The sequence below is a fragment of the Carlito syrichta genome, unplaced genomic scaffold, assembly GCF_000164805.1.
Source record: "Carlito syrichta isolate Samal-C Ts95f unplaced genomic scaffold, Tarsius_syrichta-2.0.1 Scaffold303045, whole genome shotgun sequence".
Taxonomy (NCBI): domain Eukaryota; kingdom Metazoa; phylum Chordata; class Mammalia; order Primates; family Tarsiidae; genus Carlito; species Carlito syrichta.
In genome coordinates, this window is record NW_007247141.1 from 512,542 (window position 1) to 530,027 (window position 17,486).

Below are 17,486 nucleotides of genomic sequence, written 5' to 3' on the forward strand. Positions count from 1 at the left end.
ACTGAGACTCCAACTCAAAAAAAAAAAAAAAAAAAATTTAATGTTTAAAATTACCTAATTTTTTATCTCCAATGTAACCAGCGATGGTAATTCCTAATCCTTGGACATTTTTAGTGAGCTCCACATCAAATGTTTCACTTTCTTCACTTTTCTGAGTGGAAGCATCAACCTAAAATAGAATCATTAAAAACACAGGGAAATAAACATTTACATAAACAAGGTAAGCTTAGAGAAGCCACAGCCTTAACTTAAGAATAATATAGCATAATGCAATGCTAGAGAACTCTGCTAGAGATTTACAGTAGAGATTATTCCTTGAATCCTGACAACATAGACTGAACACAAACACATTTTTCCTCAGAAAGAAATGTCAGGAAGAACACTGGACCACTTCTTATGAGATAGATACACTATTGTTGTGTATATTAAATTTTAAAAATCAAGTCATTTCTCATTAACAAATTCAGAGATGGCTCATCTTCATGATAAGAAGCCAAGATGCAGCATAGTTGAAAAAACACACATTTTGAATTCAGATCAACAAGCTCAAAACTAGCTTTGTCACTTAATCTAGAAAGAACCATCACTTTGCTCAACTGTCTAACAGGAAAATAACAAGCAGTCCAGCTATGATTTATTGAGCAGCTTCTATGCAACAGACACTTGATATGTCTTATTTCATCATTCCTGATAGTCAGTCTATGAGGTAGATAAAATTATTACATCAATTTCTCTCCATGACTGAGGAACATGATCTTTTCTAAAAACAAAAAACTAGCAATCTAGTAAAAGCAGAATTCAAATCCAAAAAATTCGGTTGTAGAACCCTTACTCTTAAACGACACACAGTATGTAAAATCCCTAGGAGAATACAAGGGCCATAGTGCCCACCCGTTGGTTGCTGTTATAATCTTAAATTTATCGTTGATTCTAATACCTTGAATACTAGTTAATCTATGCTGCAGACATGAATAGACTTATGCCTTATTTTAAAAACCAGTGAAATGCACCAAGGAACTATTTCAAATCATCCTTTTATGTGTTTTGCAAATTCAACCTTTAAAGATACCTGCACATGTATGTTTACTGCAGCACCCTTCACAATAGCCAAAACACGGAACCGACCATGCTGCCCATCAAAACTGAACTGGATTTTTTAAAAATGTGGTACGTATACACAATGGAATATCATGCAGCCATAAAGAAAGACAAACATAGGGACTTTGCAGCAACTTGGATGGATTCAGAGTCTACCATACTCAGTGATCTATCACAGAAACAAAGAACAGAGTATCACATGTTCACTCAGAATGACCCTGGACATTTACCATCATACTATAAGAAAGGGATTGGCAGTAGCGTGACACTGCCGGGGTGTGGGGAGGGAGGACTACATCCATAAGGGTACCTGATCTCAGACTACGCAAAGTGTGGACCAAAGGGAGGTCCAAGCTTTACCCGTACAATGGCCACTTGTCTACCTAATCCTGAACCATACCCCACATCTCTCAAATAAAATAAATAATAAAAATTTTAAAAAAGAAATAACATGTTGAAGCATTTTTTACTGAGAAACATGATAGTTAAAAATAAAATAAAATTCGGATGATAAAAAAAAATTCAGCTTTTAATATGAAAAGCTCCTTATAAGGAAAGTATGCCTTGTTGCATTGGCATCCCTTATTCCTGGAGTGACAGCTGAAAGTAGATTTCTCAGCTGTCCCCCTTCCCTGACAGGTACAATAGCTATCAATTGTACGTTTCGCTGAAGAGCAAGGCTCCCTAAAATCACACATGCATGGGCCAGTGCAGGGTCAGTGAGCTGCCGGCAACATGTATTCTTGTAATGTCAGGGGATTCCACAAAGAACTCCAAGAGAAGCCAACCCAAGCCAAGGTTATGGGTTCCAGCAGGGATGCAGGTTGGGGCTAAGCTGGTAACACTTGTTAATTTTCCTTAAGCAAACTGTGACTATATCTCACTGATAGTCCACCTAAATGAGATATAATTTTACAGTCAAGTTTGATTTATTTTTTTCATTGCACATAATTATCTGTGCAAACTTAGCAAAAGTTTAAAGTTTAGATAATTACAAGAAAATGACAGGATGAAATCTGCTTCAATTGAAACAAATGTGTTTTCTATTTTTAATAAGACATGCGAGTGCTATTTTAGAGAGTGGCAATTTGACTATCGAATGGTTTTAAAAGGGGCACAAGCTTCAGAAATGATGATATGCACAGAATAGATATTTTTCTAAGCTTTCAATTACATCAAGTGGTGTTCGGTATTGCATTCATTTATATATTGCTGAATAAAATGTTTTGTTTACCACAAAAGAATGCCATTTAAACATTTTCACAAACAAGCTTGCTTTCTTTATTTCTTTCTCTTTGCAAAAAAAAAAAAAAAAAAAAAAAAGAAGCAATGAAATGCAATCTTAAAAACAACAGAATCATGGAAATTTCAAGTGTTCTAATAAAGTTTTAAAGAGCTTGTAGAGAGGCTAGGATATTAAAAAAGAATCTGCAGCAACTGTTTAGAAAGAATTTTAATAGAAGAAAACATAGATGTCTTTACAGCTATGTAGGGAATCCAAAGATGTACGTATGTAAAGGAATACAGGACTTGTATTTGCTATAAAGCTTATCTAGAAATTGGGTGCAATTTTCTTCTTAAATATTTAAAAGATTTCTGGATAAAATTATTTTGTTGCTATTTACAGTCTTGTTATCTGTAAATTCAGCTGAGATAGTCACTACTTTCCAATAATTCTGAAAATTTCTGGCTTTTTTCAGATCAAGTTAATAACAAAGGTATAATGCTATACTTATGACTTTTGTTTAAAAAATTATATAACTGGGTCAAGAATAATGACTACTCATTGCAAATCAGATAACAGTTCTAAGACATACCTGAAAACAGTAACTTTCAGTTTTACTCACTCCCACTAAGCCTGCCCCCACCCGCCCCCACACACACACCTAAAACTAAAACTAAGACATGAAAAGAAAGTTGTTGAAAAGGAATGGGCGTGTTGGCATGATCAGCTACTTGGAAGGCTGAGGCAGAAGAATTTCCTAAGCCCAGCAAGTCGAGGGTGCAGTGTCCATAAGCATGCCACTGCAGTCCAGTCTAGGCAACAGAGTGAAACTCCAACTCCAAAAAAAAAGTAAGAAAGGAAACGATGAGAACTATGATTCACCTTCTAATTAAAGGCAAAATAGAATTAAACATATTAGGTATTAGTAGTAAATAATTATTTAAAATTGTACCCATACTTCAAAACATTATCCCCATAAATGCGTTGCCTAGAGAAAAATGGGAAATAATAATCTACTATTTTTAAGCAATCTACTTTTTATCTGTTTTAGACATTGTTCCTGATTAATAAAACATTGTTAGTGCTAAAGCGTGCCTACATTTGAATTTGGTTTCATTCTTTAGTACTAACATGTGAACATTAGTAAGTATAGTTTCTAAATAAACATCTCTGTCATCTATGTGCTCATTGCTCTGGCTTTCACACTATTTTCACCTACTTACCCGCATCTCTGGTGTCGAAGATGAGGATGAGGAAATGGTGATGCCCAAAGAGGCAGGTGCTGTGTGTTCTTCTATGGCCCCTCTTGCAATCATCAACTTAACCCTATTTCCACACTGCCTGAGGACCTGTGCTACTTGCTCACTGCTCATTCCTGCTAGATCTGTGTCACCGATCTTGAGAATGTGGTCTCCGCTACATAATCGTCCATGCTGAGTAAAGAGAGGTGGAATAATTAGGCTATTATTTTTATAACTGCATCAGATAAGTCCTAAATGTGGGAAAGGGAAAAATAAAAAATGGCCATAATACAAATTTCCAATCATGGACAGTAAACATGTAGTTGTGACATTAACTGTCTTCTGAAAAATCCTAGCATCATCAGTGTGATATAAGTAAATGGAATTCACAGATACTACTTAAATCAATAGTTGATACGAACTTTTTTTATTTAGATTTTTACCCACAAAATGCAAGAAAAAAAATGCCTTGTCATGATATTTTTGAGGGCTAGAAAGGAAAAAAAATCCCATTACGCAAAATGTATGTGAAGTTACTATGTAAAATATACACTACTCAAAATGTGGTATGAAGCAAAAGAAAGCATGGTATTAATACCACAATTTTCCACCTGGCCACTTCAATTATGAATGTCCCAAAGAACTCTTTACAAATGAAACCCTTGTGAGGTGAAAGTTCAGACAAGTGTGTGGAGTGAAAAGCAGTGTTGTAGCATTCCATACAAGCACAGTCCAATAAATCTTTCAACAATGATGGAACTCTTCTGGTCTGCCCCAAACAGTTATAACTAGTGACATGTGGAACATGTGAAATATGGCTAGTCCACCTGAGGAACTGAATTTGTACTTTCATTTAATTTTAACTAATTTAAATGTGAATTTAAAAAGTGGCATGTGGCAAGCATCTATAATGTTGGAGGGCGTAGCTGTATACTGAAGACAAAACGTATGAAATATCACAAGCTTGTCAACTGGGCACATTCATTTGATACTGCTAAATGCTAGCTAAAGTTTAAGAGAAAAATTTGCATACTATTATATGGCTGTTAGTACCTCTAATGACAAAGTTGCCATTAAATAGGACTTTCATTCATGAATATAGAAAATGTCAGATGAACCTGACTTCCCAGTTTGTCAAACACATGCAAAACAACAGCTTTATCAACAAAATGCTATAATCAAGGAAATAGTTATGTAAACTACAGAGCTTGTCAAATCACATACACTGCAACACTGTCACATAACATAAATGGCAGTGCTTCAATAAACTACTCTAAAGTGGTAAAAATAGGGCTGTGCTTTCTATACAGAGATGATACCAGTAAGCCATCACCAAAGGGACAAGTTGAATCTTATTCTGCCCTCCTCAAATAAAGTTTTTTTCATTTAAAACAGATGACTAAATTTATAAATATGATTTATGATCATAAAAACAAAGGGGAGCTAACTACCTCCACAAATTTCAAAACCAAAACCTTGGCTTTCGCCTGAGGTTCTGAAGAGTGGGAGCCTCTTGTGACAGTGGCACTTACAAAACACTTTCATGTTATCCAAGTTCTGTTATCCACTAGATTATATATACTTTTTGTAAGATAGAGAGGCATAAAAATGTCATTTCACTTGATGATTAGAAATATTACAGACAGTTAAGGTGTTGAATAATTTCTAAGACATCGGTGATCAGAAACACTACTATTCGTTCTAATTTTAAAATGTATCTAAGGCCGGGCGTGGTGGCTCAAGCCTGTAATCCCAGCACTTTGGGAGGCCGAGGCAAGAGGACTGCCTGAGCTCACGGGTTCGAGAACAGACTGGGCAACTTGGCAAGACCTCATCTCTACAATCAATCAAAAAATTATCTGGGCATGGTAGTGCGTACTTGTAGTTCTGGCTACTTGGAAGGCTGAGGTGGAAGGATCACCTAAGCCCAGCAGGTCAACACTGGGGTGGCTGTGAGCATGCCACTGCACTCCAGCCTGGGCAATGGAGTGAGACTCCAACTCAAAAAATAAAAATAAAAAATAAAATAAAATGTATCTAAAACATATTAAATGAAAGAACCAAGAAACTCACAGCCTTGCCTCATATTTGCTTAGGCGAAGGACTTAGTGAACATTGTAGTACTTGTTGGATGTAGCTAGAATTAAGTTTAGCCTCGTTAATTGTTTAACTATACAGTTATATTAATTTGAATATATTACTTGAACTCTCTGAATGTTTCATCAACTATAAATTGAAAATGGTGATTTTTCAGAGTTTCTAGAAGACTTGAACGAGCTTAATAAAAGTTCTTTTTTTATTTATTAAAAAAAGAGTGATAAACTCATCTATGACTATAAGTTAAGATTGATGTCCCTTTTCAAATGTCTAAAAGAATACTTCAGGAAGAGACCAATAAAAGATTCTAATGGTTTCTTTGACGTTGTTTAAGGCCAAGGATTTCTTCTTCCTAACCACATATATGACTGATGAAGCCACATTATTTGATAAAGCAGGAAAAAAAAACAATGGGAGTAGTTTACCTGATCAGCGACTCCTCCTGGCAGAATGGTTTTTACTATCACACCAGTCGCTTTTCCTCCTATGATACCAAAGCCCAGACCTGATCCATCATTTACCAATTCAATAGTTTCCACATGCTGCCAGTGAACCTAAAAACAAAGCTCATATATAAATGTGTGAAAATATACAAAAAGCTAAAATTTTATATTCAGCAGACATTGTTATGATTATTATTTTGTGATTAGTAGTAAATAATTAAATTCAGACACAATAACGAGGCCTAACGAGGTCCTGTCCATTTAATCTGTTTCTCTTTTAACTGAATGTTACTGCTATTGATAAAATTATTTTTGAAACTATCAATATTTCATTATAACAACTGCAATTCACCAGTTAAAGATAGGCACTGATTTGCAAGATCTCTTGGAGAACTTTTTTTTAAAAAAAGATCAAAGGAAAAAAGAAAACAGTCATGTGTTAGGAATGTCTTCTGCATAATCCTGCCTTGAGGCAGGATTCCAAATTTGATGACTTCTTAAAGTCACTGACAGCTAACTGTAACAATATAATTGTATAATTTATAAAGCAAAATCAAGATTATATCTGTCTACAGATAAAGTCAGTTTTGTTAAGGGACTTTTTTTTTTAAAGAATACCATCAAATAAAATACTATCCAAAGAAAAGTAAAAGTTGGATTAAGAGCTATAAACTTAAATCATAATTAAATAACCAATATTTCAAGCTAGGGAGATAAAGATGAGAAAGAGAAAAGCTCAAGAAGTACAATAACCTACAGCAGTTAGAAACGTGGAGACAACCAAAAAGAACTAGAAAAAAGATATCTGTTCCTTTTGAAACTGAGAGGTGCTCACCGGATTAGAGTGAGCTGAAATCGTGCTGGCTGCTGATGGAGAACGGGAAACTATGGGGCTCATGATCGAGGGTAACGAGCCTCTAGCGATAACCAGCTGGACCGAATCTTTGGCTTTCTGCAGGATGCTGATAGCCTGCTGGTGTGTAATTGTCTGATCAAGTGCCTGTCCATTGATAGCAAGAATCTGATCTGTTTCTTTCAATCTTCCATCTCTGTCAAGGATTAAAAAGGGGGTAAAGATATCTGAGAGCTCTCAGGAATGTCAAGCTTCTCTGACAAGGATGTTCAAGTTATTTTGGTTTTTTTGAGTCAGAGTCCCACTCTGTCTCCCAGGTTGGAATGCAGTGGCACACTCATGGGACTCCAGGGATCCTTCCGCTTCAGGCTTCCAAGTAGTCAGAACTACAGGCGTGTGCTACCATGCCCGGCTAAGTTTTCAGTTCTTGTAGAGACAAGGTCTCACCAAGTTTCCCGGGCTGGTCTCGAACCCACAGGCTCAGGCAATCTGCTCACCTTGGTCTCCCAAAGTGCTGAGATGACAGGTTGAGCCACCCAGCCCAGTCCCAAGTTATTTTCAATCCTATTTTTAATTTCCACACTTTCTAGACCTTTTTCTGCAGTTCTACTCTTAAAAACGCATGTTTTGGTTCCAGGTGATCAAATATCTTGGGGTAATTCCACTGCTACCCCTAATCAATACCTCCTGTTTAAGAGTACTCTTTTCATCAGCAAGCCACTCAGCCAATGCATTCTATCTCAGATGTTCCTACTGTCTAAACATGAAAGTGTACATGCATATACAGTTGGCCCTCTGAGCCCATGGGTTCCACATCCATGAATTCAACCAACTGTGGATCAAATATATGGGAAAATTATAATAATAATAAATAAAAATACAACAGTAAAAAATGATTAAAACAAACAATACAGTGTGACAACTATTTACATAGTATTTACATTGTACTAAGAATTATAAGTAATCTAAGGATGGTTTAAAGTGTATGTGGTGATATGCACAGGTTATATGCAAATACTACACCATTTTTTATATGGAATTTCAGCATTCACAGATTTGGGTACCCGCGGGGGTCCCGGGGATATTGCTGGATAACTGTATTTCATTGTTATTTGGAGTATATTAACAACATACAACTGAAATGATCATGGATCGTTTTCAGTACAGTAATTTTTAAATCTCATTTAAAAGGGTCCATTTAATAACAATGAAAATAATATTCTACTCAAATTTGTCTTTCCTTACTAAAGTGTAATGAAAGCTTTCCTTACTAAAATGTAATGAAAGTGTAGCTTATGTAAAAGCTACGCTCACTTCAAAAAACTTGCTTTTTTATCACAACAATGTTAATGACTTCTAAAGACTTGTTAATATCCAATATGTTCAGCTTTTTTGTTTGCTTCTATGCCGTATTGTTTTTCTAAACTCCCCCATAGTGATCAAAACCTTCAGAACGTGGTATCAAAAACAAAGAAGATGCTGTGACCATCTCACCTGTAAGCCACGCTGCCTTCTTGGATCTCTTGTACAAATATTCCCAGCTCGCCTCTGTTTTCACTCCGCAGTCCCACGACACTAAACCCAAGTCCGCCACAGGAGGGTTTGAGGAGCTCAAAAACCTCTATGTGGCGACCCTGTTCAGGAAACAAAGCAAGAAATAAAATTAAAAGCCCATGACTGTAGTCACAGTCATCTTATCGGTGGCATTACTTTGCTTAAAAAAATTGGCTCGTAATTTTCTAACATCATTTTTAGCACTCACGGCTTAGGATGGCACACTGCATTTATCCTAAGAACGTTTCAAGAATACAACATAAAATATTCAACTTAAATCGTGATGATTTTTTAATCTATAATAGAAAAAACTCTTCATCTAAACTTCCACAAAATTGACTGCTTTTTCATCCTAGTTTTTTCAGATGTCCTAAATGGCACTATATTCTTCAAATTACCCGGAACTTGGTCACACTCTTAAGATATTAAAGGTTTTATAGCTAATAGGAAGAAATGATCTCACCTGAGCCATATTTTTGATCAGCTGATCAAATTCGTCACAAGCAGGTTTCCCATTGATATGTGGCGTCCCAGATCCTGTAAGTGCTTCCAGATTCCCATTATTCGGAGATAATAAAAATGATTCATTTTGCAGAGTGGGAATTACAGCTGGACTGACATGAGGAACGTGGGCATATTCAGTATTTGAAGTTGCAGTGTTTACCTAAGAGCAATGCAGAGCTTATTAAGAATCTGACATTCCATGAACTATTTCAAAGAAGATATCCCAAGAAGGGGAATAATAAAATTCCAAACTGTTCATAACCTTTGATCCAGCAATTCTACTTCAAGAAATGTATTTCAAGCAAAAAATGAGAATAATACACAAAGATGTGTACACAAGAACATTAAGTGTAGCACAATTTATCAGATGGGAAAACAAAACAACAAATTCAGATAAAATACCCATAGAAACATATGTATATTCCATTTTTGTTCCCAACTCCTAGGAAGTAACCTTTAAACTCTTGGAATTTCTCCAAGGGATGGGGTATCTTTGCTATTCATGGTGGGTCACAAGGCCACATGATATAAGCCTAAACCCTGAGTCTAAGTTCAATCGTGTGGGCAATCAATCAATCATCATGCCTATAAAATAACACTCCGATAAAAAAAATGGAACAGCAAGCTCAGATGATCCTCCTGGGTCTGTGACACAGTCAGGTGCCACATAACATTGTTTCAGTCAATGATGGGCTGCATGTACAATGGTGGTCCCATAGAATTCACACAAAGCTAAAAAACTCCTATCACCTAGTGACAGCAAAACTGTCATAACGTGGTAGTGCAACACATACTTACATGTTTGTGGTGATCCTGGTGTAAGCAAACCTACTGCTCTGGCTTTTTGTCATTACCTTAGAATGTATTCCTTCTGCTTATTTAACAACAACAACAAAAAAGCTAACTGGTGAGTCCTTCAGGAGGGATTCTGGAAGAAGGCATCGGTATCCCAGGAGGTGACAGCTCCATGCATGTTGCCCCTGAAGACACTCCAGTGGGGCAAGGAGAAAGCGTGGCATTGATGGTCCCGACCCTGTGGAAGCCCAGGCTAATGTGTGTGTCTCTTAGTGTTTAGCGAAAAAACTTTAAAAAGTAAAAGAAATTAAAAACACACCACTTAAAAATAGAGAAATGCTTATAGAATGCAAACATAAAGAAAGAAAACGTTTGTGTAGCTATGCAATGTGTTTGTATTTGAAGCTGAGTGGTACTTCCAAAGAGTTACAAGCTTTAAAAAGAATTGAGACCTTTAGAAAGTAAACAAGCTACAGCAAGCTAAGGTTAACTTATATTGAAGAAAGGAAAATTTCTGTAAATGTAATGCAGCCTAAGAGTACAGCGCTTATGAAGTCCACAGAGTATACAGTACACAGCCATGTCTGGGGCCTTCCCATTGACTCTTCACTCATGCGCTGACTCACCCAGAGCAACCAGTAGTCCCGAAAGTTCCATTCATGGTCCGTGTGCCCTACACAATGCCTAGAAAGGTACGTGCCATTCATACACTTAGCTCCAGCTGTACAGACCTTTGACGTCACATTTTTTATTGTCCCTTTGCTATGTCTGGGTATGTTCAGATAGACGAGTATTTACCACTGGGTTACAGCTGCCTCCTGTAGGATGCCTATACAATATAGCAACAGGCTATACCCTACAGCCTAGGTGTGTATCCGTGTAAGTGCACTCTGTGACATTTGCACAACAATGAAACTGCCAGATGATGCATCTCTCAGATTGTATCTCCGTCATCAAGTGACACATGACCGGACCCCATGCATGCCACACATTGGTTCTGGGAGAGTGACACTTCCCAGGACAAGGGAAGATTCAGGTTCGGAATCCTCTTATATTCTGTCTATGCATCTCTTCCTTTGGCTGACTTTTTTTTTTAATATTTACCAGTTTATTATAAGGGCTATTACAAAGGATGCAGATGAAGAGATATGTGGGTGAGGTGTGGAAGGAGATGAGAGGAGCTTCCATGCCCTCCCTGGGAGTGCCACCCTCTAAGAACCTCCTTCCCCTATTGGGAAGTTCTCTGAACCCAGTTCTCTTGGGTTTTTACAGAAGCTTCATGACATCAGCATTTCTTCCCTAATGGATAGAGTGGGATCCTCTCTGTGGAGTATTTTAAGATCCATAATAAGAAAAGAAAGGGAAGATTAGGATCCTGCCTTGGGGTAGGTGAAAGGAAGGCAGGAGAGAGTCAGAGAAATTCTGTTTATGAGACCTTCCCTGAGGCCTGACACACCCAACATTGTAACAAAAAGGCTGCAACAAGTGCTAAGGGAGTTATGAGCCAGGAACCCTGGGCGAAAACTATACATTGGCTGCTTTTTCCCTGTAATAGATCATAACCATGAGTATAATAGATTTCAGTGAATACTCTAAGACTTAGTGAATTATGAAACCCAAGGGTAGTGTGGGAAACCTCCCAAACTTACAACCAGTGTCAGAAGGGAGGCTGCTTTTGTGTATACTTATCCCTTTAACTTTGTAGCTGGACCTTAATTCATTTTAGTTGGTATCAGAAGTGTTGGGCAATGTTGGCAGTTTGGGGGACCGGGCCCTCAGACTTTGTAGCCTGGCTTACTCCAAGCACAACAACATAAGTTAAAACCGTGAAAATATCCTTCAGTTTTGGGAAAAGGTTCTAAAACTGCTTGTGTGTGCCGATTATAAAGAGATCCACACATTAAATCTGATAATAGATAAAACAGTGAAAACAGTCCATCCTAAATTCATATTTCTGCCGGATGTCTTGGATGTGACTTTTTTTTTAAATCTATAATTACTTATCAGAAAAATGACTTCCATTGGCCAGGCATGGTGGCTCAGCCTATAATCCGAGCACTTTGGGAGGCCAAGGTGAGAGGACTGCCTGAATCTGGGTTCAAGACTTGGTGAGACCTCGTCTCTACAATAAATCACAAAGAACTAGCTGGGCATGGTGGTGTGTGTCTGTAGTTCCAGCTACTTGGAAGGCTGAGGCGGAAGGATTGCCGGAGCCCAGCAGGTCGCAGCTGCGGTGGCCCTGTGCGTGCTTACTGCGCTTCAGCCTGGGCGATAGGAGTGAGACTCCAACTCAAAATAAGTAAATAAAGAGAAAGATGACATCAATGCTGTCGGTGATCACATCTCTAGCACTCTGTCCCTCACTAGCTTAGCTTCAGTTGTACTGACCTCTTCAAGTGGCCTCAAGGTATCAAGCTGCTCACTCTGTCAACAAGCCAGTACATCCCAAATATTCACCTGCGTACCTCTGAACCCCACCCAGATGTGCCCAGTCCAACTTCAGAGAAGTCTTCTCTGACAAGTCTCTCCAAGCCAGAACTCACAATTGTGCTCCTTGAGATCACCCTTCATGGCACTTATTATCACCTGACATACACCCTGCTGTCATGTAGGTTTTTTACCCCAGTGAGTAAAGACAGACTAGAATGTAAAAATCCTCCAGCGGAAACATTTGACCATTTTATTTTCTACAATGTCTTCATTCTATAGTAAAGTGCCTCACACAGAGTTGGCGTTCAACATACATTTGCAGAATAAATGTTTATCTATTGTTTAAGGACTTACTCCAATCTCCCAAACAACTTTCCAAATATCATCTCAATTTCACAGATGATGAAATTACACAAAGTCACACACCTAAGAAGTTTATATCCTATCATCTTTGTACTATACACAAAGCATAGAGTCATTTGAGATATCATGTTTGGAAATAAAACATCAGGTAAAGCACATCCATTGACAGAAGCTATCAAAATGTTTCAAAATATGTCACCAATCCATACCTAAGCGTTTGTTACCTGTCCTTAAAAATAAAACAAAACACTCATTAGGTTACCAAAGTTACCAATAACTCAACCATTATGTTGACTATTTAGAATGCATAGGATAAAAAAGAGATCAACGTGTTGAGAGGAGTTTTGGAAATCCTTTCAAACGCTTATTTTAAAATTTACAGCAGGCATGATCAATTATTATTTTTTCAAAAGCAAGCTTCTTATGCCAAGCCTGATTTTTTTTTTTATCCTGCGCCATGGAAACTTCAGTAAAGTCTGCCAGCGGAAAATATACCACTCAGGTTGAAGCAGATGGCATAATGAAATTTATGACAGGCTGAAGATCCCACACACCAGGACCTAATGGTTATGGTATATTTGCAAAGGAAAAAAATATTTGGACTTATGCTATGGTAAGCCAGAATGAACAAATCACATTCCAAGAATAGAGTCTCTCTATAAGAAATTCGTGGTAAAGTAGAAGCTTTGATATTATGGAAGACTGGTGTGAAGGCATTCCAAGAGTAAAATTAGTAAGAGCAGAACAAGTACAATATTACAATACGCGAACTGTATAAAAATATTCAATATCAATTGCCATCTCCTAATCGGTAAAGGTTTGATGTATGTCAATGACTTCTCTTGCTTCCTACCTGCCCTTGAGGTCTACATGAATGTAAAACCAAGCGTTATAGAGATCACACATTAAAAAACTAGAATTTAACTATACCATCATTAAAAAGTTTCTAAATTTACAAATGTATACTAATTTCTAAAAAGCACAGAGGCCAGGCCCAGTGGCTTATGTCTGTATTCCCAGCACTTTAGAAGGCTGAGGTAGGAGGACTGCTTGACCCACGGAGTTTGAAACCAGCCTCGGCACACAGTGAGACCCCGTCTCTACAAAAAATCAAAAAAATTAGTTTATGACAGGCCTGTAGTCTAAGCAACTCGGGAGGCTGGGGCAGAAGGATCCCTTGAGCCCAGGAGTTTGAGGCCGCAGTGAGTTGTGATCGTGTTACTGGACTCAAGCCTGGGCAACAGTGAGACTCCAATTCAGAAGAAGAAGAAGAAGAAAGGCACCTTTTGATTTTGTTAAAATTATTTATTAAACCGGGCTCGGTGGCTCAGCCTGTAATCCCGTGCCTTTGGGAGGCTGAGGTAAATGGATTGCCTGAGCCCGCGGGTTCGAGACCCGCCTGGGCAGTGAGACCTCATCTCTACAATAAATCAAAAAATCAGTCGAGCGTGGCAGCGCATGCCTGTAATTCCAGCTACTCGGAACGCAGAGCGGAAAGATCGCCGGAGCCCAGCAGGTCGAGGCTGCGGTGGCCGGGAGCGGCCACTGCACTCCAGTCTGGGCGACGGAGTGAGACTCCAACTCAAAAAAAAAAAATAATAATAATAATAATAATAATAAATTATTTATTAAAATGGATCTCTGACTAATAATCTCTTTGAGGAATAGGAATGACTCTTATTTGCCTTGATCGGTCTGTTCAAAGTCGTCACATTTATAAATGTTTATTGAAAAGAACTTGACTCTCATTCTTGGTTTATAGAATATAAACACAAGAAAACACAAATATCTGGTGATTTTTATGTACAGATAAACAATCTGTATAATTCATGGGAGTTGCTAGTAAGTGAGCAAGCGTTGCCAACGAATTATCTGTTGTCAGTTTACGTTCTGGCTGAGAATTTCAGTCTAAAAAGGGTTTGCATGTGCTCGGTAAATAAAATATATTAATTTGTGGATTTTAATTAGTGCTATTACCTAACATATAACCTAAATAAAGATTATGCAAATTACCCAATTAAAAAGTTTGCAATTACTTGTGTTAAATATCCTCTCAGTATTTAATACTAGAGGAGAAGCCCTCATACAAGATGCGGACAGAACCAGTAATTAGTTCAGTTATCTAAAAGGTCAGATAAAGCAGAAATCATAATAAAGGAAAGACATATAACGTAAGAATTTTCTTTTAACTTAAAATATAAGTATGTTCAGTCACAAGTCTCTTGATATACGGATAAGGTCTTCTCTGAATATAGCTTCAACACTGGACAATTCTTAAGTTCTTTGTTGCCTAAGCCACACTCATATAAGAGGGTGTCATGTTTTATTTCGGTTTCTGAGATACAGTAAGAATTTGGAGATTGAGAAACAACTTCATTAAAGAATTCTTTTGGATTTTTATGAGATCTTTCCTCAGTGTTTTACAGCTTGAACAAACATAAGTAACAAGTTCATCAACAACTGTTTTATCAAGTCATCTATATAGTCTTTCAAAAACTTTAAATGAGTTTTAAATTTTAAAAATCTTGTCATAAAATTTTATATTACATAATAAAATTATGGAATTATAAAATAAGTACAACTGGCATAAATAGCATTTAAAACAACCTTTTGACAAAAGCACACTTAGCTGGTAAGAGCTAGAAAAGGACACAAGCGAGAGAGTATCTGACCAGACGGATGTTTCATGCCCTGAATATCAGTCCATATGCTTTATAGGAGACACAGACAGTCTTATAGCATGTTACTCATTTGCAGGTAACTAAGAGAGTCACTTCTACAAAAGTGTCTCAAGAAAACGTAGTTTATCTTTAGTTCTATATACAATTAAGCTCACTCTATGGGAATAGCTGCATCAGAGTACCTTTCCACTGAGAAAAAGTAAAAATATGTATAAGAGCTGTTTTTAAAAAAAAAAGAGAGAGAGAGAAAGGCTAGTCACAGTGACTCATGCCTGTAATCCCAGCACTTTGGGAGTTCGAGGAGGGAAAACTACTTGAGCACAGGAGTTAGAGACTAACCTGAGCAGCATAGCAAGACCTCATCTCTACAAAAAATCAAAAGATTAGCCAGGTATGCATGCCTTTAATCCCAGCTACTCAAGAGGCACAGGAGGGAGAGTCCCTTGAGTCTAGGCGTTCGAGGCTGCCATGAGCCGTGAGTATGCCTATGAACTCCAGCCTAGGTGACAGAGTAAGACCCTGACTCAATTAAAAAAACTTCCAAGGTATCAAAAAGAAACCAACACTTCTCCCATATTCTACTGATGAAAAGCAAGGAAGTCAGTCCAGCCCATCACGCCAATAAAGAAGGGATTCCACAAGAGTACAAATGTCAGAAGGCAGGAAATACTGAAGCATCTTAGAGGCTGACTACTACAGCATATTATATTATAGCAAAACTGAAAGCCAAGACAGAAGGATAACCTTAAAAGTCACTACAGCAAAAAGGTGTCTTATGTCCAGTGAAGAATAAGACCAACAGCTGACGTCTCAAGAGAAACAATGAAAGCAGGAAGCTAACAAAATGATTAAAAAATAAAAACAGGCCAGGTGTGGTGGCTCCTCCCTATAATTCTAGCACTTTGAAAGGCCAAGGCAGGAGGATTACCTGAGCCTAGGAGTTTGAGTCCAACCTGGGGAACACAGTGAGATTTCATCTTTACTAAAAATCAAAAAATTAGACAGGCATGGTGGCGTGCACCTGTAGTACCAGCTTCTCGGGAGGCTGAGGTAGAAGAATTGCCTGGGCCCAGGAAATGTGGTGAGCTGTGATCGTGCCACTGCACTCCAGCCTGGGCAACAGAGTGAGACTTCAACTCAAGAATAAATACATAAATACATATATACATATCTGACAACCTAGATTTTTACAACACACAAACACATACAGATAATACACATACAAACACGCATGCACATGCGCACGTGCATGCGCGCGCACACACACACACACACACACACCCCAGATTTGGACAAAGGAAGCATCAAAGTGAAATCTCAGGCAAAAAGAAAATTATCTGAGATAGAATATCCCTAATGCCGAAAAGAATAATACAAAAAAGTTTTAAAAATGTAAATCAGCAGAAACTTCTTAAAACAGTAAATAGTCTAAATGTGTGAACTACCAAATATCTGTGAAATTAAAGTACATCCAGTTACACAAAAGGTAAGAGTGGGGTAAACAGGGCTGAGATTATCTAGGTTCCTTGAATTTTCTAGAAAGTGGTAAAAGTATGAATTAAAGTAAAATCCAATAAGTCAAGGATGCACATTTCTGACCAACGACTCATCTCTAGAATATGTAAAGAACATTCAACACATTTTCAGTAGTTAGAAAAAATCCAATTAGAAAATAAGCAAAATCCACAAGGTGAGGTTTCATGAAAGGGGATATACAGATGGCAAATAAATCCACCAAAGAAGACTGGCATCACAGACACTGAAGAAATGAAGATCCAAATAACCAAGAGACATCACCATAAACCTAGCAGAACAGTGAGGCTGTGAAGAAACTGAGTTGCTCATACACTGCTGGTGGGAATGTAAAGTGGTATGGTCCCACTGTAAAACAGTTTACTGGTGTCTAAGAACAAATAAACATGCATCTATCGTGCAATCCAGCTACTGCACTTGTGGAAACTTATTGCAGAGAAATGAAAACCAAAATTCTGTGCATAAGTACTCACTGCAGCTTTATCGATAACAGTGAAAATCTGCAAACAAACAAAATGTCCCTCAATAGATACATCTATACCATGGAATACCACTCAGCAATTAAAAAAAAAGAAAAGAAAACTGGTCGGGTGCAGTAGTTCATGCCTATAATCCCAGCACTTTGGGAGGCCGAGGTGAGAGGATTGCCTGAGCCCACGAGTTCAAGAC

At 37.8% G+C, this 17,486-nt stretch overlaps 1 protein-coding gene across 6 annotated transcripts in view; it reads right to left on the reverse strand.

The window, feature by feature from the left end:
- The window catches only part of MPDZ (multiple PDZ domain crumbs cell polarity complex component), a 182,036-nt gene that overhangs the window by 118,035 nt on the left and 46,515 nt on the right, over window positions 1–17,486 (reverse strand). For all 6 annotated transcript variants that reach the window (XM_008057527.1, XM_008057532.2, XM_008057528.2 and 3 more), the window contains 6 exons: window positions 8,975–9,175; window positions 8,452–8,591; window positions 6,940–7,153; window positions 6,087–6,215; window positions 3,547–3,756; window positions 55–169 (listed from right to left, as the gene is read on the reverse strand). In XM_008057527.1, the coding sequence (XP_008055718.1) occupies window positions 55–169; window positions 3,547–3,756; window positions 6,087–6,215; window positions 6,940–7,153; window positions 8,452–8,591; window positions 8,975–9,175 (1,009 nt within the window). The remainder of the gene's footprint in view (window positions 1–54; window positions 170–3,546; window positions 3,757–6,086; window positions 6,216–6,939; window positions 7,154–8,451; window positions 8,592–8,974; window positions 9,176–17,486) is intronic.